The 27,353-nt window shown below is 39.2% G+C and overlaps 3 protein-coding genes and 1 pseudogene across 3 annotated transcripts in view; all 4 read right to left on the reverse strand.

The window, feature by feature from the left end:
- LOC117554593 lies at positions 1-15,695 on the reverse strand (annotated as a pseudogene).
- LOC117554546 (histone H2A) lies at positions 4,558-5,024 on the reverse strand. Its single transcript, XM_034228973.1, has one exon. The coding sequence runs from the start codon at positions 4,991-4,993 to the stop codon at positions 4,610-4,612; it is 384 nt and encodes a 127-aa protein (XP_034084864.1). The 5' UTR covers positions 4,994-5,024; the 3' UTR covers positions 4,558-4,609.
- The window catches only part of LOC117554550 (histone H2B 1.2-like), a 16,193-nt gene continuing 2,782 nt past the window's right edge, over positions 13,943-27,353 (reverse strand). The window contains exon 2 of the mRNA XM_034228977.1: positions 13,943-14,158. The gene's annotated coding sequence lies outside the window, so the exon portion shown is untranslated. The remainder of the gene's footprint in view (positions 14,159-27,353) is intronic.
- On the reverse strand, positions 14,138-14,600 carry LOC117554549 (histone H2B 1.2-like). The gene has a single exon (XM_034228976.1). The coding sequence runs from the start codon at positions 14,568-14,570 to the stop codon at positions 14,190-14,192; it is 381 nt and encodes a 126-aa protein (XP_034084867.1). The 5' UTR covers positions 14,571-14,600; the 3' UTR covers positions 14,138-14,189.

The raw sequence follows: 27,353 nt of genomic DNA on the forward strand, positions 1-27,353 counted from the left end.
ATGTTATTTAAGTCGTTTTATTTACATTTTGATCCTGAACATGTTTTTCAGAGAAGACACAAAACTCTCGCCTGCACCAACTTCTAGTGCTCACTAATACGGTATCATGAGGGAATGGAGCTCTCTAATTTGAGGATATGGGTGGCCCTTAAAAGGACCTTTGTGTTTTTGTTGTCAGATGGTGACTATTTAACCTCCGAAACCGTACAGAGTGCGGCCCTGCCTCTTGAGGGCATACACCACATCCATGGCGGTCACGGTCTTCCTCTTGGCGTGCTCGGTGTAGGTGACGGCATCACGGATCACATTCTCCAGGAAGACCTTCAGCACCCCGCGGGTCTCCTCGTAGATCAGACCGGAGATACGCTTCACTCCGCCGCGGCGAGCCAGACGGCGGATAGCGGGCTTGGTGATTCCCTGGATGTTATCACGGAGAACTTTACGGTGACGCTTGGCGCCTCCTTTACCGAGTCCCTTTCCTCCTTTTCCTCTTCCACTCATTTTCAAGTCTTGTTGGGTCGGGTCGTTCAAAACGAATGAATAGAAGCAGTTTGACCGGCAGTATTTAAATATTCACTGCGGACCTAAGAGAAGACGGAGAGCGGGAAAGCTGCGAGGCGGGGCCAACGCTGCAGCCTCCACAACATTCAGGGGGAAAAAGGTATTTCTTTAAATAATATTTATATAATTCTTATATATGGATTTGATTATTAAACGTCCGTTAATATTTAATAAACCCTCATATGCTTAATTACATTTATAATTCAAATTAGATCATTCAGCACCCCTCTCTGTAATTATCATTAAGATTGAAAGTATTACAAAAATACTTTTGAGATCATATACTTAAAGTAGAGACAGTGAAAGTAGTCATTGTGCAGATTGGTCCATTTCAGAATAATAGATATATGTTTTATAATGATTGATCATGAAAGTGTTCTCAAAGCTGGTAAAGGTTCAGCTAGTTTGAATGACTTTGTATACCCTCCTGAGACCCAGAAAGAAAAATGTTTCAAATGTCCTTTTTGTTTAGATCACACAAGTCTTTAGGGTGTTATTAACATAATGACTAACACAAACTAAAAAAAATATTTGAATTTTTGTTTTATTGTGTGTCCTTTGTAGAGGACATTGGGTGTTAGTTATGTGAAGCATAGTATACAAACAACATTAACATACAAGTACATTTAGACAACATTAGAGCACAACAACTCAATGCAACAAATACTAAGCCCTCATTTGTAGTACTCCTTCCTTTTTTGAAATGCTGAGATACATCTGACACTTGAGGCACTTGATGTATGTGTTCCCACTGCAATTGTCTGCCATTAAAAAAGCTGAGATGTTCCATTGAACTTCATATTCATTTTATTAAGTATATGTTATGAAGTTAGAAATGGATGTTGGTCAAGCTCCCGCACTTTTTATAAATTAACTGCAAGTACATGCAAACAGCAACATGTATCCATATGTTTTATGGGGCAGGGTGGACAGCAATGTCAGGGACACATGCAAAATGTTCATTATTATGAAAATAGAATATACATTGATACAAATGACTCGTTTTATCAAATAAATCGTGGACAACAAAATCATATACTTTTTCTTTTTTAAATGTAGTATAATTTAATCACTTATTACACACACTGTAGTTAGCAGAGCAGTGTACTGTGGGACATGCCAAAATCACTTACATCCAATGAAAAAAAGGTATAAAATGAAGGAAACACATTTCAAGATGTACAGCACTTTGGCTCGACCAAAAATCGTTTATAAATGTGCTATATAAATAAAACTTGATTTGATTTGAAGAGACTTATCATTGTACTGATGTGTAAATGTTTGGCCTTTTATAATATGACCTCAGTTTCATTATTCTGCTACATTTTCATGATCACCTGTAGCTGCTCCGTCCACACTCACGTCATACAGACATAAATAAAGCAGCGACTGTATTCGCCATGACACAGACAGTCTGTGGTTTGTACATGTTTAACTTTTGTCCAGTTTCTGAACAGATATGAGGAGCTGTGAGCTCTGAGTGCCAACAGCTAACGACTGATGTGTTGGGACATGTTGCGATGTCCAATCACGAAGCGTCATTTGTTGACTGGCAGCAAAAACAACCAATCACAGCAATGCTTCTCTGGCTCTGTCCAATCACAAACAAGTGTTCTCCCTAAAGGAATACCCTTTCCGTCCAATGTGAAATGCTGTGGCGTTTTCTGAAATGCTGTGGTGTCTCGCACTTCAGGTCCACCGTAGGAATCAATACATGGGCTGCACAGGTTGTCAAGTCCGACTATCACAAGTAGAATCATAATGAAAAATACGCCGGTAAAATGTGCCTGTAGAAAACGGCTTATGCCACAATAGGATAGCAACAACAAGTAGTCAGTTTAGCTTCGGTTGCTATGCTAACATCACCCATTTTATACCAGAGAAACTTTAATAACAGCGTTGTGATGCCAAACAGCGTCAATTCATACTGCAACACATTCACTTATGGGGAATTGGGGATATGTATCCCCTGCTTGTGTGACAGTCATACAGTGAATACTTTACAGCGTCCGCTGCCGTGTGAGCTCGCCCGGAGCTAACGGGAGAATACAATCCGGTGGAAGAGCAGCACTGCAGCGGTATGTAAATGCCGCTAAAACACATTAATAAACAATGAACCACGGCACTCTGGAGAAAAGTATAAGGTTGGAGAAGTCGTTATTTAATTTGATCTGGCTTCGTATGATTAAAAGCAACACGATCATCGACCCGATGCAGTCCCCCATTGTTGTTGTTGTTGTTGTTGTAGTGAGCGCCGTAACGCTGTTGGAGAGAATCTGTGCGCTCATGGAGCCTCCAGCATATTTTCCCCTTCTTCTTGACCCTCTTCTATCCCAGGTGTGAAATCCTCATCGATCTCATCATCTGAGAGCTCAACTTCTGAATCATCCTGAACTATCTGGTACAGAAAATGCCTGCTTCAGTTCCGTCTCCTGCAACAATGTTGAGTCATTAAGTCCATGAAGATAATCTTTATTATGGAGAGAGTCGTTAACAGGATGTTCAAAAGAAGCCACTGTACAAAACCTGCCCAGCAACAAGCAGAAGACCCTCATCAGAAAGGCATTTCATTGGTTGATTGATACGAACTGATGACTCTGTGGCATTTGTAAAGTGCAAGTTTCACTGATATTTGTAAGGAAGTTGTATTAAAGTATCCGTATTCTTTAAGAACACCTTAGGAATCTCAATCATTGCAAACTTTGTTAACACACTCTGAAAAATGATGTATAAGAATCAGGCGGAAAGTATTCAATCTTTCGACTTGAAGATCACGTTATAAATAAATATATTACAGAAAATGGTAAATGTAGCTAGGGAAACCAACCAAGACATTACATTACATTACATTGCATTTAGCTGACGCTTTTATCCAAAGCAACTTACAATAAGTACATTCGACCAGGAAGACACAACCTTGAAGAAAACAGAATCATATAAGTACATCAGGTTTCATAGAGCTAAACATTTCAAGTGCTACTCAACTGGCTTTAGGTAAGCCAGTCCTTTATTAGTATAAAAGTGCTTCGTTAATAGTTCTAACGCTCGAAGTGGAGTCGAAAGAGATGAGTTTTCAGTTTGCGCCGGAAGATGTGCAAGCTATCTGCCGTCCTGATGTCAATGGGGAGCTCATTCCACCATCTTGGAGCCAGGACAGCAAACCCACGTGTTTTCGCCGATGGGAACTTGGACCAACCAGTGATACATAATTAGATAAGACATTAGATATCACTCCTACCTTAGGAAGCACAGCTTTTACCCGTAAGAAATACACTGTTTACGAGGAAGAGCTGTACAGCAAATACTTTCTGACAAATATAATTATATCTGTTTGTAAAACTGACTCGATTCTCCCGTGTTAATTCATTTTTCAGTTTCACTTTGTCCCTGCTGTTTTCCACCATAAACTGCCCTATACCACTGTGTGTAGAAGATGAAGTGGACTACATGGAAAGAGATGTTCAAAGTGTTACTCTGAGGAAACATTACTGCTATTTTCTTACAACTGGATGTAGACTTGTTATACCACTGCTTACTAATAAAACACTGTACACCATGAACTGCATGAAACTATCTATGCACACATTAATGGAGTGTCTGATCACTGAGCTATTAATGCTTGATGCACATGCAGCAGATACCACAGTACTTATTTAATAATATTGGCATTTATGTATGAGTTTTGTCCCTTTTATTTAATATTTCTAATAAAGCCACACTGAAGAAAGCTGTTATTGAGTAAACCTGAATATTAAACAGGCTGAAAATGATTATCTGTACTATGTATTTATTGTAGTTTTGACCATCAGGGGGCTTTGGCATCGTGGAAATGCATGGTCCAGATGTTCTCAGGTTAGAAATAAGTGTTGAAAAAGCAGTTACACTACATGATACATCATTACACATCAGGGTAGTGGAAACTACAAATAAGACATTATAGTCGTCGATTAAATAAATGTAAAAGTGTTAGATGAAGGAAAGCTCTCTGGATAGAAGTGTGTGGCTCTTAAAAGAGCCTTTGTTGTTTGTTGAAGCGGGATCAGGGTGTTCACTTCTTGGCAGCCTTCTCGGTCTTCTTGGGCAGAAGCACAGCCTGGATGTTAGGCAGTACACCGCCCTGAGCGATGGTCACTCCTCCCAGCAGCTTGTTCAACTCCTCGTCGTTGCGGACGGCGAGCTGCAGGTGGCGGGGGATGATACGGGTCTTCTTGTTGTCCCGGGCGGCGTTTCCAGCCAGCTCCAGGATCTCAGCGGTCAGGTACTCCAGCACAGCGGCCAGGTACACCGGGGCTCCGGCACCGACACGATGAGCGTAGTTACCCTTCCTCAGATGCCTGTGGACACGGCCGACGGGGAACTGGAGCCCGGCACGGGAGGAGCGGGTCTTAGCCTTGGCTCGAGCCTTTCCTCCGGTCTTCCCTCTTCCAGACATAATTGCTTTCTGGGGGGTTTACAAAGAAGTGTGACAGTCTACTCGCCACAGCGGCTCTTTATATCCACCAGCTACTCTCTGATTGGCCATCAGCGAGCGTATTGAAGATCGTCCAATCAGAAGGAAGCTCACGTCTTCTTCCAGTTGCTACTAAAAATAAAGACACTAAACCTGGAGCTATTCTAGTAAATGTATTATAATCTCTGTCAGATGAGCACAGTGTTAACAATTTCGGCCTATGTATTTATTGTTCATCATTTTACAATGTGACGCTAACAGGCTACTGATGCAGGCAGCTCACAGCAGCAAGTAAAGAGAAAGAGAAAGAGATGAAGTTATACAATGAAATAATAATCAACACATGATGAAACCCAAAGTAATTCTGACAGTGAAGTCCTATGTGTCAATATGTTATCACTTTATTGTATTAAAATGACACACATTTAATACATCATATTGAAGTTCTAGTTGTAAATCACTACTATCATCTGAGCAGATCTAATGGACCTAAAGGCAGCTTTATTCTTTGTTGAGAAAAGGCTCATTGATGTTCAAACAGAACAGGAAGCTTCATTTACTTGTTAAGATAATGTGTATTTAGAAACACTGATTAAATAAAGTGCGTGTTCTCTGACGAAAATCTAAGAATGAGTCAGTGAAGGATGGAGATAATCAAAATAAAAGATGGAAGAAACATATTAATACCACACTGTATGAAGTAATACACTAGAAGTAAAAGCAGTGCAGTAAACATGTTCCTTCAAGTGTTTACATTATCATGAAAAGGCGGATAAGGATGTCCCAGACCGAGTGTTATATCATTATATCTAATATCACTTATTAGTACTACTTGTACATGTAAGAGCAGGATGTTATGAAACTGTTTAGTTCTGATTAATTCTTGTTTTATTTATTTGTTACCTCTTGAAAATCTCTTTCCACATTGTTGTGCGATACATTCCTCATTGAGATTATTACTGATACTGCCTGCTTCTTAGTTATTCCATCTTTTGCTGGTACAAGAATCTGTATCTAACTCTATGTTTCCTTGTTATCTACCTCACTTCCTTCTACATGTTACACTTATTTCATAAATAAGGGAGGATACGATGGACCTTTATTCATCCCTGTTTGTGGATATTCAGGATTTAAAGCAGAAACAGAGTGAGAGTGAAAAACAGGACAGTACATATTCACAAGGATAAAAAATGATACACAAATAAAATAATATAGTAACTGTTGTGATAAATAGATATTTGGGTTCGGATTGTTAGATATATTGACATGTAAGTGTACAGGTGTTTGTACAAACAGTACAGTTACTGTTACTTGGTTCCAGGTTCGGCCCCTGGCTGTTCAGCCTGACGGCTCCAGCCACAGAGGACTGTCCGAGGAGGGATGAGTCTGAGGGAGGACGTACTCCTCATATTTATATCCCCCTGAATGTGTTCCTGTTTTTTGATCATGTTTTATTTTAAAATGGAAGTGCTGTATTGTGTATTATGTAACTTTGCTGTCTGGGACAAATAAAGGTCTTCTGATGTACCCCAAAGCTGTTTGTCATTTTCAATTTCTTTGACCATATTTAATCAAATAAATGTGTATTGTCAATAGGTTTAAAACATATCTGAACTATTTTTGATAGCTTTTAAATTACAAACAAAACAACTAAATCGATTTTAAATAGTCTAAAGTTTATATTAATAATAACAAAATACACAGTTTAATACAAACTTATCATAACTGTGAAAAAGTTCTGTTTCAAGCTAATACAATGTGATAGAAATCACCAATAATACTTACATGTGTTTTGTACATTTGTAATGATCAGGAAGTCTTCATCAATTGTTCCGTTATGAGATTGATGTCATATTCTTTAGGAAATAGTTGACTCTGTTGTGAAATGAATCTAAAACTTGCTTTCTTATTTTACTGATGCATCAAACATCTTGGTGGGAGAACAATTTCACTAAATAAAATACAGTCAAGTCATCCATATTATCCGTTTTGTCACTTTGCCTTAATCACATTAACTTTTTTTCTATTGGCAGAGTAACAAACTATATTATGGCCTTTTATTATTTTAGTACCGTTTATACTTTTACATTAGTTAAAGTTTATATTCAATGTTCTGTTGTAACATTGTTAAATGAATGGTTCTTGGCTTGATTACCTTTAAAATAATAACATGTGTTAATAAGGATAAACCAATCAAATGACACGTTGGACTAAACTATGCCGTTAAATCACTATCCGACTGTTTTTCAGTAGGATGGCAAGTTCCTATCTATAAACAATTATTTGTTTTTTTCTCATAACAGATTTGATTTTCTGAATTGAAGCTAACGTTGGCGACCATGTAAGGTCATTATTAAAAGGTACAATGAATTTGTTTAGGGTTATTTATGTATGTATTTATTTATAGAAGGACCATGCATACAAATACATTAATCTCAGCAAAGAGAAGAGATGCAATATGTCAGATTATAGCCAATAGCTCATTTCCATCTGTGGTCCTCAGGTTGACTAAAATGATGAAATACATTTCATTTGGATAATTTACTGACAGAATACAAAACTCAATACTGACTTCACCACCTTCAAAGAACTTCACTTCTTCAATCTGGTTTTTAATGTGTGGCTGTTGTTATTGCTTGCTTTTAAAATTTGACTTCAACCATATATATTTGTTCTTTTTACCATCTCTGTAAAGCGACTTTGAGCACCTGTAAGAGCGCTTACAAAATACATCCATTATTATTACTCACCTGTTCATAGTGTTTAAAGTGAACAAGTTATAATGATAGCTTTTAGTACTTAAAACAACCTTCCCCCAAAGTTATTAAGGAATATACGTATCACTTGTGGCTCTTGGGTTTTAGAACTTTAATAAATATTTTAAATAAATAGTTTGGATGATCCATAATTGACATACGTTGTGTTTACACTGATCTATTGCTCACATTTTAATGTCTTTGTAACTTTAGTAAACAACAACCTTTCTTGTTTCATTCATCACGGTACAGCTAACCAAAAATAATATGAACCAGTATCATAATTGTTGAATTATGAAATGTAATATATGAATTCTGTTTATTTAATACTCTTATACTAATCACTTCCTGTATTCCCGTGATAAAAGGGACATGCGCAATAAAACGTGTCACTTCCGTTTGAAGCACAGCTGATGGTGTATGTGTGTATTTATTCCTCTGTCACGTTAACTATGTTCACGGTATTCCTGCCCTAAGATCATGGCATCACTAACAGGTTATGGGCCCAGGAGGGACCATGGAAGCCGGTGGAACCGTTTGTGTTTCGACGGAGATGAGAAGAACTACGAGTTATGGGAGACAACGTTTTTGGGTCATCTGCGACTGCTAGGATTGAAGGCTGCCATCCTAGAGGAGCCAGGTGAAGAGGATGAGGCTGATGATCAGAAAAACGAAGAAGCCTATGCGGAATTGATCCAGGTACTGGACGATAAAAGCCTTTCACTGATCATGAGAGAAGCAGCGGACAACGGAAGAAAAGCGTTACAAATATTGAGGGACCACTACGCTGGGAAAGGGAAACCACGGGTGATCAGCCTCTACACTGAACTAACGTCGCTGCAGAAAGCCACTGACTATATTATTCGTGCCGAAACGGCAATTACAGCACTGATAAATGCTGTAGAGACTCTTAGCGACGGGCTGCTGATAGCCATGATTTTAAAGGGACTGCCAATCTGTTTTAGGCTGCTTGCCATCCACATTACACAAGGGGATGAGAAGCTAACTTTTGGTGAGTTCAAAACAAAGTTGAGGAGCTATGAAAGCACCGAAAAATACAATGCCAACTTGAGTGAGGAATCTGATAATATTATGAAAGCGAGTGGCTGGGTGAAGTGGAGAGATGGCCCCAATATCACCTGCTACAACTGCGGTCAGAAAGGACACCGGGCTCGTGAGTGTCGAAGTGCGAGCAGCAAAGACCAGAGACAGTGGTGCAGTTTTTGCAAAAATTCCACACATATAGATGCAAACTGCAGACGCAAAGAGAGAGACAATGCTAAACAAGCAACTGACGTTGAGGACCACTCATTTGTTTTTAAAGTACGTGACAGTCCAGTAACCGGAGTTACACATAAAGGGCTGATGGTCGACACCGGAGCAACGTCACACATAATAACGAACATCGACAAGTTTAAAAGGTTCGATGAGACTTTTCAACCGAAAGACCACTTTGTTGAATTGGCTGACGGGACAAGAACAAGTGGTGTCGCTTTGAAGAAAGGAAAGGCGGAGGTCTGCCTGCAAGACACGGAGGGACGACGAGTGACAGCGATGCTGAAGGACGCGCTCTATATACCGTCCTATCCACAAGACATTTTCTCTGTTAAAGCAGCGACAGCCTACGGAGCATCAGTGAACTTTCGTCAGGGTTGTAACCAGCTGATTCACCAGAGAGGTAAAATATTTGACATCAAGGAATATGATAGACTTTATTTTGTAAACACTGTGGACTGTGAAGCTGAGGACGATGCATGTTATGGATGTTATGACATTCAAACATGGGATGAAATACTTGGTCACTGTAACTATGATGATGTGTCACAACTGGAAAAACTCACTGAGGGGATGAAAATTAAGGGTGGGATTGATGCATCTAACCTTAACTGTGAAGTGTGTACTCGAGGTAAATTTGCTCAGAGTAGGAACAGACAACCAGATGCAAGAGCTAAAGCAGCGCTCAATCTTGTGCACACTGATTTAGCAGGTCCCATTGAGCCAGAGGCTAAGGAGGGATTCAGATACACATTGGCTTTTACAGATGACTTTTCAGGGGCAGTATTTGTGTATTTCCTAAAAGCTAAAAGTGATACTTTCAAAGCCACAGAAAAATTCATTGCTGATGTCGCACCTTATGGTAAAATCAAATGTATAAGGTCTGATAACGGTACAGAATTCACCGGGACAAACTTTCAATCGCTCCTTAGACAACATGCAATACGACATGAAACTTCAGCACCTTACTCACCCCATCAAAATGGGACAGCTGAGAGAAACTGGAGAACACTTTTTGAAATGGCAAGATGCATGCTTCTTGAGAGCAATTTACCAAAGAAGCTATGGACATATGCCGTCATGACTGCAGCTGTAATACGTAACAGATGTTACAACAGACGTGTAGGACAGACACCTTATTATATGCTGACAGGACGTAAGCCGAACCTCTCGAAAATGAATATATTTGGATCTGTATGCTATGCATACAAGCAGGAAAAGAAAAAGTTAGACTCGAGGTGTGAGAAGGGGATTTTTGTAGGGTATGATAAAAACAGCCCAGCATACCTAGTCTACAACCCAGACACTGGTAGTGTTCGAAAACACAGGCAAGTGAAGTTTGTCACAAAAAGTATAGTCGAGCGACATACACAGACTGATTTTGAGGCAAGTGATGATGATTTTTATGAGAAAAGGTTTGTATCCACCAAGCCAGAAACCCAGGGGACTGACTCGTGTCCAAAAGAGACACAGGAGGCTCGAACTGAGACAGATGACACAAACACTCAGACAGGAAAGGGAGCAGAAGGTCAAAATAGAAGCTATCCCCAAAGAGAAAGGAGGAGACCTCAGTATTTACAGGACTATGAATGTAAAGTACAGTGTGACGACCAAAAGTATGTAAATATTGACTACTGCTACAGAGTAATGTGTAATGTACCAAACACCTTTAAAGAGGCCATGAATTCAGCAGAGTCAAAACTCTGGACTGATGCTATGCAGGAGGAAATGAATTATCTTAAGGAAAATGACACATTCACATTGACCACACTACCAGAGGGCAAAAATGCAGTGGGGGGTAGATGGGTCTATACAATCAAAGAAAACACAGAAAAGATATGTTGCCAAGGGATATAGTCAAGTGGCAGGAATAGACTATAAGGAGACATTTTCCCCGACTGCAAACATGACATCAGTACGAAGTTTGATGCAATTGGCAGCTCAACATGACTTACACCTACATCAGATGGATGTTAAAACTGCATATTTACACGCTCCAATTGATTGTGAGCTCTATGTACAGCAACCTGAAGGTTTTGAGGTCAAGTCAGACACAGATGAAAAGCTAGTCTGCAAGCTGAATAAATCACTGTATGGGTTAAAACAATCTGGAAGAAACTGGAATAAAATGTTGCATGATCATCTCTGTGAGAACGGTTTTGCACAAAACCCAGCTGATCACTGTGTCTACAGTAAAGGAATAGAAAATGAGAGGATCATTCTGATTATTTGGGTGGATGACTTAGTTATCGCAGCTAATGATATTCACACAATTAATACTGTGAAAGAAATGTTGAGCACAAAATTCAAAATGAAGGATCTTGGGAAACTTAAACATTTCCTAGGCATTGACTTTACTCAGGAAAAAGGAGAAATAAAGATGGGTCAAAAGAAATTCATTACAAAAATACTGGAAAAGTTTGGTATGAATGACTGTAAGCCAAGGTCCACCCCGTGTGAACAGAAACACAACTTTGATGATGATGGTGAAGCTGTTGATGCAACACAATATCGTGAAGTGGTAGGCAGCTTAATATATGTAATGACATCTACACGGCCTGATCTAAGTTGGATAGTCAGTAAACTGTCACAGTATTTTTCAGAGCCAAAAGAACAACACTGGTTAACTGCTAAACATGTATTGAGGTACTTAAAGGGCACAATTAATCAGGAGCTATGTTTTAAACAAGATGAAAAACTGAAACTTGTTGCATACTGTGATGCGGATTGGGCAACAGACCAAAATGACAGACGGAGTATAACAGGGTACTGTTTTAGTCTAACTAGCAATGGGCCTGTTATTTCTTGGAGATCAAAGAAACAGCAAACAGTAGCTTTGTCGACATGTGAGGCAGAGTACATGGCACTGGCTGCCACAGCACAAGAGAGTGTGTATCTTGTGCAGCTAATAGAGAGCATGGATAGTGAGGGTCAATATACTCCTGTAAAAATCTTTGAAGATAACCAGGGTGCAATTGCTCTATCCAAGAACCCAGAATGTCGTCAACGATGTAAACATGTGGATGTCAAGTATCATTTTGTTCGAACTGTACTGAGTGATAACATGATAACCATTGACTATTGCCCTACAGCTGATATGGTTGCTGATATTTTCACTAAGCCTGCAACAAAGGTAAAAAGTGAGACATTTGTAAAGTATTTGTTTGGAATGTAAATAACCCCAGAAGTTTCAAACACTGAGTTATTGTGCAGGTGTATAAGGTGTTTACATTTGAATTCATGTTGAGAAATTGTGCAGTATAAGAGTAAGTGGGGGTGTTGAATTATGAAAAGTAATATATGAATGTTTATTTAATACTCTTATACTAATCACTTCCTGTATTCCCGTGATAAAAGGGACATGCGCAATAAAACGTGTCACTTCCGTTTGAAGCACAGCTGATGGTGTATGTGTGTATTTATTCCTCTGTCACGTTAACTATGTTCACGGTATTCCTGCCCTAAGATCATGGCATCGCTAACAATAATAATGAGTAGGACTGTAACTCTTTGAAAGTGTGAGTGGCTCTTAAAAGAGCCGTTGTGTTTGGGTGTTCTGGTCTCAGGTCAGTCTAAGCTCTCTCTCCGCGGATACGACGGGCCAGCTGGATGTCCTTTGGCATGATGGTGACCCTCTTGGCATGGATGGCGCACAGGTTGGTGTCCTCGAACAGGCCGACCAGGTAGGCCTCGCTGGACTCCTGCAGAGCCATGATAGCGGAGCTCTGGAAGCGCAGGTCGGTCTTGAAGTCCTGAGCGATTTCTCTCACCAGGCGCTGGAAGGGCAGCTTGCGGATGAGCAGCTCGGTGGACTTCTGGTAGCGGCGGATCTCCCTCAGAGCCACGGTACCGGGCCTGTAACGGTGAGGTTTCTTCACTCCGCCGGTGGCCGGGGCGCTCTTACGAGCAGCCTTGGTGGCCAGCTGCTTCCTGGGAGCCTTTCCTCCGGTGGATTTACGAGCTGTCTGCTTGGTTCTGGCCATTATGGTTTCTCAGTGTTCACAGTGAGAGAAGGAGTGCTGTGGTTCTGTGAGCAGCGCCTTTATAAAGGAGCTGCCGGAGCAGGGCAGCGCTGATTGGTGCATGCCGGGAGACACGTGCGCTGAGCAGCTGCTTTACTATTGGATAATGTAATCCACTCCTCCACAGGGGATGATCCTGGGGTTCCTCAAAATGAACTTTTGTTTAGTTTAGGGGGAAATAAATATGATTACATATAATATAACCCTAACCCTGTCATTTTCTAATGTATAACTATGATTTAATTTGTAGTGAAAAACTCGCCCTGAAATAAAGGAATCATTTAGTCAACAACACTAAACATTTGCCCAAAAGTTAAATATGAGAATTAACATCAGTTACAACCCAAAGGAATGAATTCATTAATAATGTAGTGAGCAGAAACAGTATTTAAATGGCACCAGCTTTTAGTGTGAGTGTAAGACGTCAAATGAATCATGATCTTCTGCAGTAAAATTAGATCACCTTATAAAAGTATTTGAGTTTATTAGTGTGAAAGATGTAGGTATATAGCCTACTTATCCATATGAAATGTATGTGCCCATATGAATGTTGTGTATATGTATTATGTATTTCACAAGCATTTGCAAAGCATTTTTCGTTTGTGTGTTTGACATTACTGATTGGTGAAATGATTCTCTTCTCTTATTAAACCCCATCACTTTGTATTACCGGTATCAATCATTCAAGGGAGGCTTTAAGTGTCAGAAGAAACACCATTTGGATTGTTGTTACAGCACATTAGAGTTTGTGGTGGCAGAGGGACAACATTTAATAATAAATGTGTTCATTTGTCTCCTCTAAAGATTTGCTAAGATAAAGATTACCACTTAGCATTTTCTCTCAGGATTGCAGTAAAATAACCACCATATTTCCTTCATATTGTGAAATGTATTTATTTTCATTTTGGAAAAACAAACACCAGTGAGGTGGTATAAACACGTATAGTGAAGAATGACAATATTCAATCATGGTTTATCTTGATTTACAAAGCATTCTGTATAAATAACATTTAAATATTTAGATTTCTGGTAGAGTAGTTATAGAGTATAACAGGATGAGCTCTTTGGATGGGTTGGGTGGCTCTTAAAAGAGCCTTTGTGTTGTTGGTATGTCAGCAGCAGAGTTTACTTGGAGCTGGTGTACTTGGTCACGGCCTTGGTGCCCTCAGACACGGCGTGTTTAGCCAGCTCTCCGGGCAGCAGCAGGCGGACAGCGGTCTGGATCTCCCTGGAGGTGATGGTGCGGCGCTTGTTGTAGTGAGCCAGACGAGAGGCCTCACCGGCGATGCGCTCAAAGATGTCGCTCACGAAGCAGTTCATGATGCCCATGGCCTTGGAGGAGATGCCGGTGTCGGGATGAACCTGCTTCATCACCTTGTAGACGTAGATGGCGTAGCTCTCCTTCCTGGACTTTCTCCTCTTCTTTCCAGTCTTGGTGGCGGTCTTAGCGACGGCTTTCTTGGAGCCCTTCTTGGCCGCTTTGACGGGGGGTGCATCAGCAGGCATGATGAGAGAGAGAGGTGCGACAGAGTCGAAATACTTCTTTGTCACAGCGCGGTCTATTTATATTCACCAGATGCAAATGTTACTGTGCTGTTACTCGCACGGGATTGGTTGTTTTATGAGCAGGACGGCGCATGCGCTTAACGAGTTTTAGAATCAAAACAGATTGGATGACATGTAAAATGAACACCCCATTGATTATGTATTTATATTATTGGGGTTTTATAATGTGTTGTACATGAATAAATCAACAAATTGGTTAGGATCAATGTCCTTTTAACTCTTTCATATGTTTTTAACTATGTATAGCGTGGACAACAGAGAAACACATATTTTTCATGACCGTTAGAATTTAAATAAAAAAGTGAGGTGAAAGTGATGCTTGTCACCCTCTAGTCCACACGTATTAATCCACATGAATCCCAATACGTATGATTTTAAGATCCTAAAATAAATACAAATGTATTCATTATAAGCGAGTTAGTCCTTAATATCCCGGTGTATTTCACCATTAAAACATATTTCAAAAGTTTAAGAAACCCCACACAGCTGGAAGTAGAAGTTTTTGGAGCAGTCATGGTTGTGTAGACTTTATCCTCTACGAACATATCATTGGATGTCGGATAAACAACATTGTGAAATGGTCTACATTTTTAATATCCAGTATCCTAGCAAGAATTTCGGATGGAATTTAGGTTCGATATAAAGTTCATCAAAAGGAATGTCTCTTTTTGAGTAATGTGGGTGGCTCTTAAAAGAGCCGATGTTGTTCCAAGTATGTCAGGGTGTAGATGTTTAACCTCCGAAGCCGTACAGAGTGCGGCCCTGCCTCTTCAGGGCATACACCACATCCATGGCGGTCACCGTCTTTCTCTTGGCGTGCTCGGTGTAGGTGACGGCATCACGGATCACATTCTCCAGGAAGACCTTCAGCACCCCGCGGGTCTCCTCGTAGATCAGACCGGAGATACGCTTCACTCCGCCGCGGCGAGCCAGACGGCGGATAGCGGGCTTGGTGATGCCCTGGATGTTATCACGGAGAACTTTACGGTGACGCTTGGCGCCTCCTTTGCCGAGTCCCTTTCCTCCTTTTCCTCTTCCACTCATTTTCAGGTATTGTTATGTCGGCTCGTTTAGAATGAATGAGTAGAAGCAGAGTCTTGGTCCTAAATAGTTCCTCAATTTGGTGAATGAAGTCAAAGACTTCTTGGGAGGGACGACAAAGAGCACCTGCCTTGAAGTCTTTCAAGTCCTCTAACAAGCTGTTGTCACCAGAAGGACTCTCATCATGGTGCTCTGTTGCAATTTTGCATTTTTCACAGATGCTGGCAAACTTGATGATTTTGTGGACGATGTAGCCTGCAAGATTGAAGAGAATACATTTCTCAGTTTTTGTGAGGTCAGGTGCTGCTGCTCTGTTCACCGCCATCAGCTGTTCCACTCTGACTGATGGAGTGATTTTTGGCTCCCCTGTGTCCAGGAAGTCTGCCAAAAGCTACTGTGGTCTTCCTGGTAGCTCCCAGAGCTGATGGTGGTGAGGAACTGCCCCACAGATATGATTCTCAGTGCATGATGGAATTCCACTGGAGTTGGGACAGGATTTTTAGACCTCACACAGCTGAATGTATTTTCAAGGCAGTCTTGTGTGAACCTTGACGTTAACACAAACCTGTGTCCTTGTGTAAGCATCTCCTCTTGTATGGCCAAAATTGATGTTGTTGCCATTATCACCCCTGTTTGAACAGGCTTCCAACCTCCCTTTTGACCTATCTTTATCCCACGAAACAGATGGACGATGTTCTGGAGGAAGGTGATGGCCTTTTGGTACTCCTCCATCTTGAGCCTGCTCAGGGCTGTAATTGGATGGCAAGATGACATCAGATCAAACCAACGATCAACCTGCTCCAGGAACCACGCTGTCGTCAGGTATGACAGAGGGCGGTTTTCTTGCTGCACCATGTATTTCAGCCCAGCACTTGTAGCCTTACTGAACACATTTAGAGCAAGACCAACCTTCATCTTATCAAAGTGACTTGGCTCGATGGCTGCAGCTGAAAGATGGGAGCTATTTAAGGCCATCCCTTCCTGAAAGGTCAATAAGTCCTTAATGGGGACCACAGAAACCTCGTTAGAGGGGAGGTTCTCTCTGTTAACAACATCCTCAGGAATTATGAAGACCTGCCCACGGACAAGGGCACTTTTTAAATGTTTTACCAGATGTGGGACATCGGGCATGAAATAGAGCTGCCTGTCTGGTTTTGCTGGATGTGGCACCGATGTTTTATTTTGGTCCACCCCAAAGGATTTCCACATGGCTCGGTTAGGGCTACCCATGTCGGTGGTGACATCAAGCACATGTAGCCCTATGGATGCTGCCCTCTGTATTATCTCAATAATGATTGGCCTGTACTCTGCTCCATTGATAGAATTGCCAGTGTAATGATATGCCACTACTTGCTTCCACCGTGTTGTGTTTCCAGCCAACATAAACACACAAGCATGTGTTGCCACCCCTGTGTGACCTGGTAAAGTCACATCACCGTACAGTTTGCCTGTAATCATGTCTAACTCCACACTTGGTGTGATTGCCATTTCATCCAAGGTCAACACACACTCCCTTTCAAGGTCTGTCAATTTATCTGCCTTCAATTTTAGGAAATCAAAGACCTCTGTCAACACACCAGGCTCAAACTTAACACATTGCATCCTTCTTTGCAGTGTCCTTATTCCTGGAAGAGGAATCTTCAATTCCTGCAGAGTTTTGTAACCCGTTGGTCCGCTCGCAAAGCGAATTTTTAAAGCCTTCTTAATTGTCTCATTGCTCCATTTCATCCCCTTTGTGGTGAGTCTGCCTAATGCCTTCAGTTGGTCTTTTGAAAACGTTTTCTTATATTTCTTGTCCCTAATTTTCATTGTTTTCTTGAGAGCTGCATTTTCCTTCCTGATTTTTCTTAGTGCAGCCTTTGCTTTTTTGGTGATTCCTTCTTGGCTCTTTAATTTTCTCTTTAATTGTTGTAATAGATCTGTTTGAATGGCTGCTGGTTCCCTCGTATGCTGACTGGCTGCTGGTTCCCTCATTTGCTGACTGGCTGCTGGTTCCCTCGTATGCTGACTGGCTGCTGGCTGAGTGGGTGGTGTCCGTCCTCCCTGTCTCTCCTCACCAGCCATGTCCTCTCTTTCTTCACCCTCACTTTCCTTTCTCTCAGTCTCCTCATCCCTTCTTCCCTCAATCTTTGAGACTAATGTAAGTAGAAGACATGGCACTGTAAATGTTCGAACATTTAAAATATTATACCACTTAAAAATAAGAAATATTACTTTTGTTACTAAGAGTTCATACTTATTATACCTGTGTCACCTTTCACACTATATCTGTGATCATGAGCTATGGGCTTTGTAGATACAGGTCCCGGGGTGAATCGTGGTGCAGGGGCCCTTCTCTTTTTGACCACAGGGCAATGCACGAAGATGGTGGGTATAGCCTCTGCTCTCAGCCTAGTCTTGCCCTTTTTTGTCTTGACAAACTGGTCTGCATCAAAATGTGCCTGCGGAGTGACTTGAGGTTACTTCACACACAGAACAACTGTGTCTGAATCTTGTCTGCCCACATACATATTCCATAGTGGTTGAATACACAGTATTAGGAAACACTTTATACTTACTGGACATGTTATACTCATTACATACTGTATATAAAATATGACCAAGAATGTGAGACAACTTTATAGAAATTCATATCACATATGTTACTGATGCCATTTGTCATACTTTATTAAATTCACAAATAATAAAGTTCCATAACTTCAGTTGGGAACAAAGACCACACCTTATCTCCCCAAGGCAATTTCCCATCCAATAGGTGTGCTATATAGGTGTGTATAACCCTTTCTCCTGTCTTTTTATCCCTCTTTCAGCACAAGAACCAGAGGGGGATTCAATGGAGCCTGAATACCTGCACTGAGACCCTCACCCTGCACCCTGAGTCTCAACTCTGTGTTTTTCAAGCCTTTCCCTGTTTTTTTGTATTAAACAAAACATTAAGCTTTCCCAATGGTGTGGTTTTCGTTTTGTGAAAAAGTGCAAATGCAGTGTTTGTATATAATTACCTCACATATTTGTTTGCTGTTGGTTGTGAAATTGCTCCTGCTGACTTGAGCCAGCCATTTTTTCCTCCGCTCTGTGTCAGTGGGGAAACCGTACATTCGTACTCCTTTCTCGGAGCGATTTGAGCATCCCCAGGCAGCACAGCAAACCATGGTGGCGACTGGGAGGCAGCACAGCAAACCATGGTGGCGACTGGGAGGCAGCACAGCAAACCATGGTGGCGACTAGGAGGCAGCACAGCAAACCAGGACAACACGGAGGAAAAGGCACAGACAAACTGCATGATATGCTATTCAATGTTTATTGAATTCCATGTATTTGCAATGGATGTTCCTAAAACAACACATTTAACATCATCATCATGCTGCTGCTGCTAGTCCTTTGATAGTCACCTGTCGGTCTCCTGTCCTTTCTGAAAGCCATAAAGATGACATTAGTCATTTAGATAACTTGTGTCCTCAATTACCATGGGATTACTGAAACTACCATGAATTTAAGAAAATGGTAGACATTAATCTAATCTGAATTTTAAAGCATTACTTTAGATCCCCTCCCTCTAAATATATCAATAAACATTAGAAAGTGATGCTCCTGACTACCATACAAGTTTAAGAAGATAATATTGGTTTTAAAGAATTCAAAGCTATAAACAAACAGCAACAGGCTCTTTAACCAAGGCACTGTTAGCCTACCATGTAAACTAGTTGTTCACACTAATCCTAATATTATCACTTAATATTAGCAAATTCTATTTTATTTTTTAAAACATATTGATGTAAATACATACACATATCGATTTGTTGTATAAATATTGCAAATCAAAACCTTTATTCACTAATAATTACCAAAAATCGTAGTTCTATCTCCTGTTATCAGTGCATTCACATTGCCCGCCATGAACTTCCGGGGAACGATCCTCGTCTACATGAACCACGTGACGATAACCGTTTTTGGACTTCCGTTGTCGTAACTCTTCTATTATACGGCTCTGGGCGGGGCCAACTCTGCAGCCTCCACATTATCTTTCAAAACATTTTCTCTTCCTTCTAATATTGTTTATATAATTCAGTCAGGCTTTATACTAAGCATTTGATGATTAAACGTGTGTTAATATGTAATAAAACCCTCACATGCTTAATAACATTTATAATTGAAATAAGAGCCTTTCTGAGATTAACATTACATTTAAAGTTGATCAAAGTTTTTAAAAAATACTCTTTATAGGAGACTTTCATTCTGTTTCTGATGAGTCAAGACATTCATTTGTATAAAACACGTCAACAATTTGACATAAAAGTAATAATTAGTCCAATAGAAACACCTGAATGTATACACTGTATTTAGGTTTGGGTGTGTGACCATCAAGAAATGTACCAAATTGTTCATGTTAAATATAAAATATAAAGTAACAGACAAATAACCATGGACTTCTTCAACTTATAACATATTTCAGCTCTCACAAAATGTTATAAGTTTGGTCAATTAAAGCTTTTAATTTACACATTTAAAAGATACTTTAGTAGAGAAAACTATTTATTAGAAAATGGTATTGCCTCATGGAAACAGTTTTGACAGATTGTATTTTTTAAAAGAAAAGAAAAACAATATAACTACTGTTTAGCTCTGATAATGATATGCTATTGTATCGAGTCTTTAGAAGGGTTTAGATAGAAACAATTAGAAGGGTCAAACTCCTTTTCTGAGAGTATGATTACGATTCAAAAAGTATTTATTCATCCAGTTTATACTTCTGACAGAAGATTAAAACAAAACATATTCATGATTTGTGTCACTTATGAGATTGAAAGATAAGTCGATTTCATTAATCATATAGAGACATGCCTCGAAAGGAAATGTTTGGAATAGGTGTTCAGATGCAGTGGGTGGCAGAGCCTTTGTGTTGTTGGTATATCATAAGAGGTAGATTCACTTGCAGGTCTACAGTAGAGCCAAATGAAAACAGGGCATACAGTGCCATGCACAAGTATTCACCCCCTTGGCTCTTTTTCTATTTTCTATTATTAAAGCCAATAATAATTCAATATTTTGATTGGGATTTTATGTCATAAACCTGCACAAAGTCAGTCAAGATTGGTGAAGTGAAAATAAAAATTATCCTTTTTTAAACAATGAAAAACTGAAAAGTTGTGTGTGCACATGTATTCACCCTCTTTGCTATTTAGCCCCAACAATGACCTTCAGAGTCAAAACATTATTTAAATAAAGCTAACTTAACCCGTGTGCAATCAAATGTCTGATTATATCTGTATGTATACACTTGTTGTAGAAGGCCCAAATCTCCCACACCACTTAACAAGTGGCAATACTTAGCAAGAAAACGACACTATGAAGACTAAGGAGCTCTGCAAACAGTTCAGGGACAAAGTTGTGGATAAGTATAAATAAGGTTGGGTTATATCAAAACCTCACAAACTTTGTACATCCCACGAAGCACGATTAAATCCATTATTTCATGTTGGAAAAAATATGTCACGACAACAAACCTGCCAAGAGAGGGCCGCCAACCAAACACACTGTGCAAGGTGAGCATTGATCAGAGAGGCAACAAAGAGGTCATGGAAACCCTGAAGGAGCTGGTTAGCACCACAGTAGAGAGAGGAGAATCTATAGGACCACAGTAAGCCGTACACCCCACAGAGCTGGGCTTTATGGAAGAGTCGCCAGAAAGAAGCCATTGCTTAAGGAAAAAAACAAGAAAACACGTTTGGAGTTCACCAAAAGCCATGTGGAAGATTCCCCAAAATGGATGTGCCAAGCTTATAGACACATACCCCAAGAGACTTGCAGCTGTAATTGCTGCAAAAGGTGGCTCTACTAAGTATTGACTTTGGAGGGGTGAATAGTTATGCACGCAAACGTTTTTTCTTATTCATTATTATTTCTTGTTTTTTTCACAATGAAAAATATGTTTTGCATCTTCAAAGATTCATGTTGTGTACATCAATAAAAACAACATCTGCAAAAATCAAATTGAATTAAATGTTGTTGTGCAATAAAACAAGAAAAAGGCCAGGGGGGCTGAATACTTTTGCAAGGCACTGGAATGACACAGAAGGATGGAGCAAGTATGGAGCCAAGACCACTCCATAGTGTTACTAAACTGCAGGACAATAGTATATAATATTGTATATAAATGGTAAGTTATTGCAGCATTTTATCCAAAATTCTGAGCCGACATTTCTCTTCGATTGCTTCGAGCAATAACAATACTTCATGTTTATCCACAGAAATTCAGTTTGCAGGGAAACCTATGTTCAAAGTACATTAGTGCTGACTTAAGAGAACTTAAGGGTCCATATTCGATAAAGGAAATATTTATAAGAATTAGTGATACTAAAATGTGAACAAATCCACAATTTCTCAGGATGTGATAATGGTACAATCCTGTGGATTTTGGTAAACATTAAAACATAGGATAAAACATTTATTTAAATTCAAATGTAGAGAATTAAATAAAGCTACAAATAGTAAATATGTTACTCTAATCAAACAGTATATTATTTTAAAACAGATTCAAGTTAAATCTAAAACGGGTGAAGAAAATATTTCTAATTTGAAAACTGACTAAACCGGGAATTATCATAACAAATCTGAAATATATAATAGAGGAAACTTAACTTATGCCATTAACGTTTAAGTTAAATTAAACAAGAAATAAAAATACTTGGTTTGACTGTAATGAAAACTGTGCTGACCTAAATTGGGAGAATAAACTGATTGAACCCCTCCCAAATAATTAAATAAAATAACAAACACGTACATTTGGTGTGGGGCACAACGAGGGAGGTTACTCAACGTAATTTATTATTTAAAAGAATGGAATATGGAGGCGTATTTGGAGACGTAGACCTAGATATTAAACTTAAAATGACTTTTGTTAAAATGTTTACAGCGGCAATATCAAGGAAAGCACCCTGGGTTGGGGATAAATCAAGGTGGACAAAAAGGAGAGGTAGAGCAAGACATGGCTCATATTACAAATTAATATATACTGATTTCATAAATGAATATACACCTTTGAATGGAATGGACTTCCAAGTATATATATATTTGTTTTAAATAAATGAATACAAATATGGTGGATATATTCTATCACTTATTGAAAGCCCCAAAGTGTTTTCTTCTGCGTCCCTTGTATGCAGATATGGAAGACCAGATGCACCGTGGTAATACATCAAACAATAATTAACAGTTGTACCAAAACAAAACATATCGGAACCGAGCTAAGGAGAAGAGAAAGCCTCGACAAGTCACAGACTACCATGGAGCATACTGAGTCTGTGATTGAACAAAGGCTGATCGGACAATTCCCTTTCTGTCGTCTGAAATACTGTTCTGTTGTGTTTAAGTATGTATTTATGAGTTGTGTGTACATGTTTTTATGCAGTGGTTTGTGTATGTCTATTATGTATTGACAAAACTATTTATGACAGTTTTAAAAATAAAAAATTAACTAATTGAAGTGGTGTATAAAAGGTTGCCTAGAGTTGTCTGGCATGACACACAAACGAAATATATGAAATGATAAAATAATCATGTGTTGTGTCCTGTTGTAGCAGAGGGTGCTGTTGGACAGATATATTGCATTCAGATGCGATAATGTCATAAATGTGTTTTATCCACTAAGGGTACAAAGATTGTGTAGGTTTATATTATATATCACTTTTGAAATATTGTCCCTTTATAGTCAAAAGTCCATCTATGAGCGATACAGCATTTGTGATAACATGATATCATTTCAATAATGTACTGAATTATTATGTTACAGTGTGTTCAGGCATTACACAATAAAAAACGTTTGAATAAAGTATAGAAGTAATAAGATACAAAATAAAATAAACAGTGAATATAAGTATAGAAAATACATATATTAAAAATGATTGACATTATAGAATATTGTGGATGGATTCAAATGTTTAAATGTAGTTGACTTATACCAAAGTATATAAATGACAGATGTGCAAGGTTGCTGTTGTGCATAGGGTTCATGGTTCTGGAGAGGGAGAAGCTAAAGTGAGCTCTCTGCCAGCCGGAGGAGACGCTGGATCAGTATGTGGGAGAAGGAGCTCCGCTGTCTGTCCAGCTGCAGGTGCAGAGGGGGGTGAGGGTAATAGTTCATGTGTAGTAAAGACACGTTTTAATATAATAATAGTATGTCATTATGAAATATGTATTTTAAAACAATGTCTATAGGAAATAATGTACATGTAAGGGATAATGTTTTAGAGAATATGTAAGTAGATGTCTTTATAACAACATAATGAAATGTATTATACTAAGAGGAAATGGATGAATGTAGTATACCAGGTAACATGTTATTCATGTTTCATTCAAGTCATCTTTATATCAGTTAATTGACTTGTAAAAAGTAAGGTAGTCTGGTGTTGTAAAAATATAAACATGTAATATTAAAACAGGAGAAGTGCTCTTTTGGTGTATGTGGGTGGCTCTTAAAAGAGCCTTTTGTAGATTAAGCAGATGGTCTGTTTACTTCTTCGCTGCTTTCCTGGCTGGTGCAACCACCTTCTTCACAGCTTTCTTGGGGGTTAAGGTCTTCTTGGGGGTCGCTGCCTTCTTGGGTGCTGCCTTCTTGGCCGCCACCTTCTTCGGGCTCTTAGTGATCTTCTTCACGGGGGGTTTCTTTGCAGGAGTAGCAGGCTTCTTCGTCGTCTTGGGTGTTACTGCCTTCTTCGCTGCTGGCTTCTTGTTGGCGGGTTTCTTCTTTGCTGCCGGTTTCTTGGTTTTGACGGATTCTGCCATGTTGCTTTCAAAGTGGATTCTCTGGACTCGGTGAGACTGAGAAGAGGCTTCTCAATACTCAAATTTCCCCTCCTCGACTGCTCGACTCCTCGGTCCTCCGGTAGTGACCCGGAAATGAATTTCAGCGCGCCATTTTGCAGGACGTCTCATTTCTCTAAATGCACACCGAGGACCGAGCATCGAGAGTCGAGGAGGCTCTCTGGAGGAGCTATAACCGAGGATACACTGATGGTTCCTCCACGGCTCCTCCACGGATGCATTTCCGGGAACGGTGGAGGCGTGACGCACGGCCGGACTTATCTCAGCCAATGACAGCTATGCAAGCATCCCCTGGATATATTTTAGAAACTGCTTTCATCGCGTCGCGATGTTTCCAGAGAGAACAGCTGTAAGGTCCATGCAGAAAGCAGAGCAGTGTGTATAATATATATCACTCAGTATAACAGGCCTACTCTCTTTATTTGCTTTAGTTTAGTAGATATCTACAAACAAAGAGTCGATATTTTTCTAAGACCATTGCTTCACATAATAAAATACACAACGGCTTATGCTTTTGGAGCTGTAGGTGTGTGTGGTACAGTGTGTAGGTGTGTGTTGTAGAGTGCGTAAATGCGGCGGACAGACGGGTCTCAGTTGGTTTGGTGTCCTCTGCTTTCTTTTAATAGGCCTACTTGTAAATACAACTTTTGGCCCGTAATTTCAATTCCCCATTTCAGCGACCAGAGAGAGGGGGGGATATATCCAGTCTCTGATTGTGTTACGTTATTATGAGAGTGCTCTCATACTTTAAATTGTATATATTTATATAAATATATTTGTGTGTGTGTGTCCGCATCTGTAGCCTGTTATTGTCTCATTATACCGCACTCTCAATGAATTCAAAGTAAATATGTGGGGGAACAATGTTCAGCTGATCTAACAGAGATTATAAAATACAGCGCTATGACAAAACACTCGACAGCTGATGCAGCTGTTGCCACGTAATAATGAACGGACGTCTCTTTAAAATGACCGCTCAGAGGAAAGGAGTTCTCATTTCTTTAAACGTCTGCTGCTTCCCCTCCTCGGTCCTCCGCTCGCATCTCCTGTGGGCGGGTCTAAGTCTCGAGGAGGGGAAATTTGAGTATTGAGAAGCCTCTAGTGAGAAATCCCAGTAAAGAGCGGAACTTAAACACACCATGAGAACCGTAGAGACTCAATCGCAGCCTGTCTCACAGGAGCAGCACTGTGCCACTTTGTGTTTTCTCTTCACGAACAAATGTAATGAAATCACACCTGGAGGAAACAATATATTGTGAAATTCACCCTAAACGATAGCAAAGGAGTTTCTCTTCATGTAAAAGTGAAATTAACCTCAATATTGTGTTATGATTTTAATGGGAAGCCTTTCGACCTCCCTCAAATGCTGCCGTGTGAGTCATAAATATGTGACTTTCCTCTCTAATTTCCCTCTTAAATGCTTTAAAATACTTTGAAATTCGACTTAAACTAGTCTGGAATAAAAATAAGATGTTTAGTTAAAGACCTAACCTAAAAAAAGTTTACTAATATAAATATGTTAATGTTAAACAGAGGTTAGTTTTGTCTCTGCAAACACACTCAAAAGAGTCGTGGGATTGTACTCCGGTTCTGATAGAGAGTCTGTATGTTTTCTTTTACACTTCACTAATTTAGGATAATTTAACTTAACACTTTGATAACATGTAGGCCTATCTTTTCTTCTTCAGAAAACTAAGTAACCTGCCGTTTACATTTACAAAAAACACACAAACAGTTGGAACATTTAAATTGGGGACTGTTTTTGAGAAACTGGATTACTTTAGAGTTATTTGTTACACTCATTAAAGACTATTACAAAAAAATCACTAAATGTGCTCCAAAAAACACCTTTAATAAACTTTAGACTCAGAAGATTAGAAACTTTAAATAGGCTTCTTAGGTGTTTTGGCTCCACACATGTCTGACTAGGATTTTAACTTTATTTATTATTTAACACAATACATTGTTTTTATTCAGAAATGTTAACCAAATAACATTAGAAATAACATAAATTGCAGTAAAAGAAGATGTATACTTTTCTGTATTTAGTCGACGCATAACCTGAAAACCTTTTTAAAATAACTTAATCTATGTATGTTTTAGTTTTTTGCCTTTAAATACTTCTTACATTAATCTTGTGACGCACCAACTTGAACACACCCGTAATTGTGTGATTCGAGTCTTGAAACAGAAAGCCTCTTCCAGGCTTAAAGCCTGAGTCCAAATAAATATCACTACAATAAACAATATTTATTTTTACATTCTGTTTTTGTCCATCTTATTCTATTTACATCTATATAGACTCTTTCATTTCAACATAAAATGCACTATTTTATTCTACTGTTTCTTTTTGCACTATTTTAATTGAATTTTTTTTTTTTTTAAATCAGTTTTATTGTCTTTTGTCCTATATAACTATGTTGCATTGTTGGAGGAGCCTGGGACTTAAGATTTGCATTGCCACGTCTACACTGTAGCTACTGTGCATATGATTATAAATAATAAATGTATTTTGGGTTAATTTTATATTCAAATTAAGTTAACGAATAATGGATCAGGGAAATGTATCTCTATAACAATAATGTAGTCAAGCAGAAAATAGTAGAGCTATAAACAGTATTTAAAGAATATAATTCAAACATGAATAATTATGTATTGTATATTTTATTAAGTTGAGTTTTTAATCCTAAATATTTTTGTTTTTATTGAATGTAAATACAATTATTATAATTACTGTTATATAACTATTCTGCCACTGTTTCTAATTGTGGCTCTTGTACTTAGTGTTTGAGTTTTAAATAAAGTTGAGAAACGTTTTTGTCCATAAAATACAGTTTAGTTTAAACAATATTCTTCAAGATG

Source organism: Gymnodraco acuticeps, unplaced genomic scaffold, assembly GCF_902827175.1.
Source record: "Gymnodraco acuticeps unplaced genomic scaffold, fGymAcu1.1, whole genome shotgun sequence".
Taxonomy (NCBI): Eukaryota; Metazoa; Chordata; class Actinopteri; order Perciformes; family Bathydraconidae; genus Gymnodraco; species Gymnodraco acuticeps.

What these genes read in the sequence shown, in the direction of transcription:
- LOC117554546 (XM_034228973.1), bottom strand. Translation starts at nt 4,993, where the DNA reads ATGTCTGGAAGAGGGAAGACCGGAGGAAAGGCTCGAGCCAAGGCTAAG.
- LOC117554549 (XM_034228976.1), bottom strand. Translation starts at nt 14,570, where the DNA reads ATGCCTGCTGATGCACCCCCCGTCAAAGCGGCCAAGAAGGGCTCCAAG.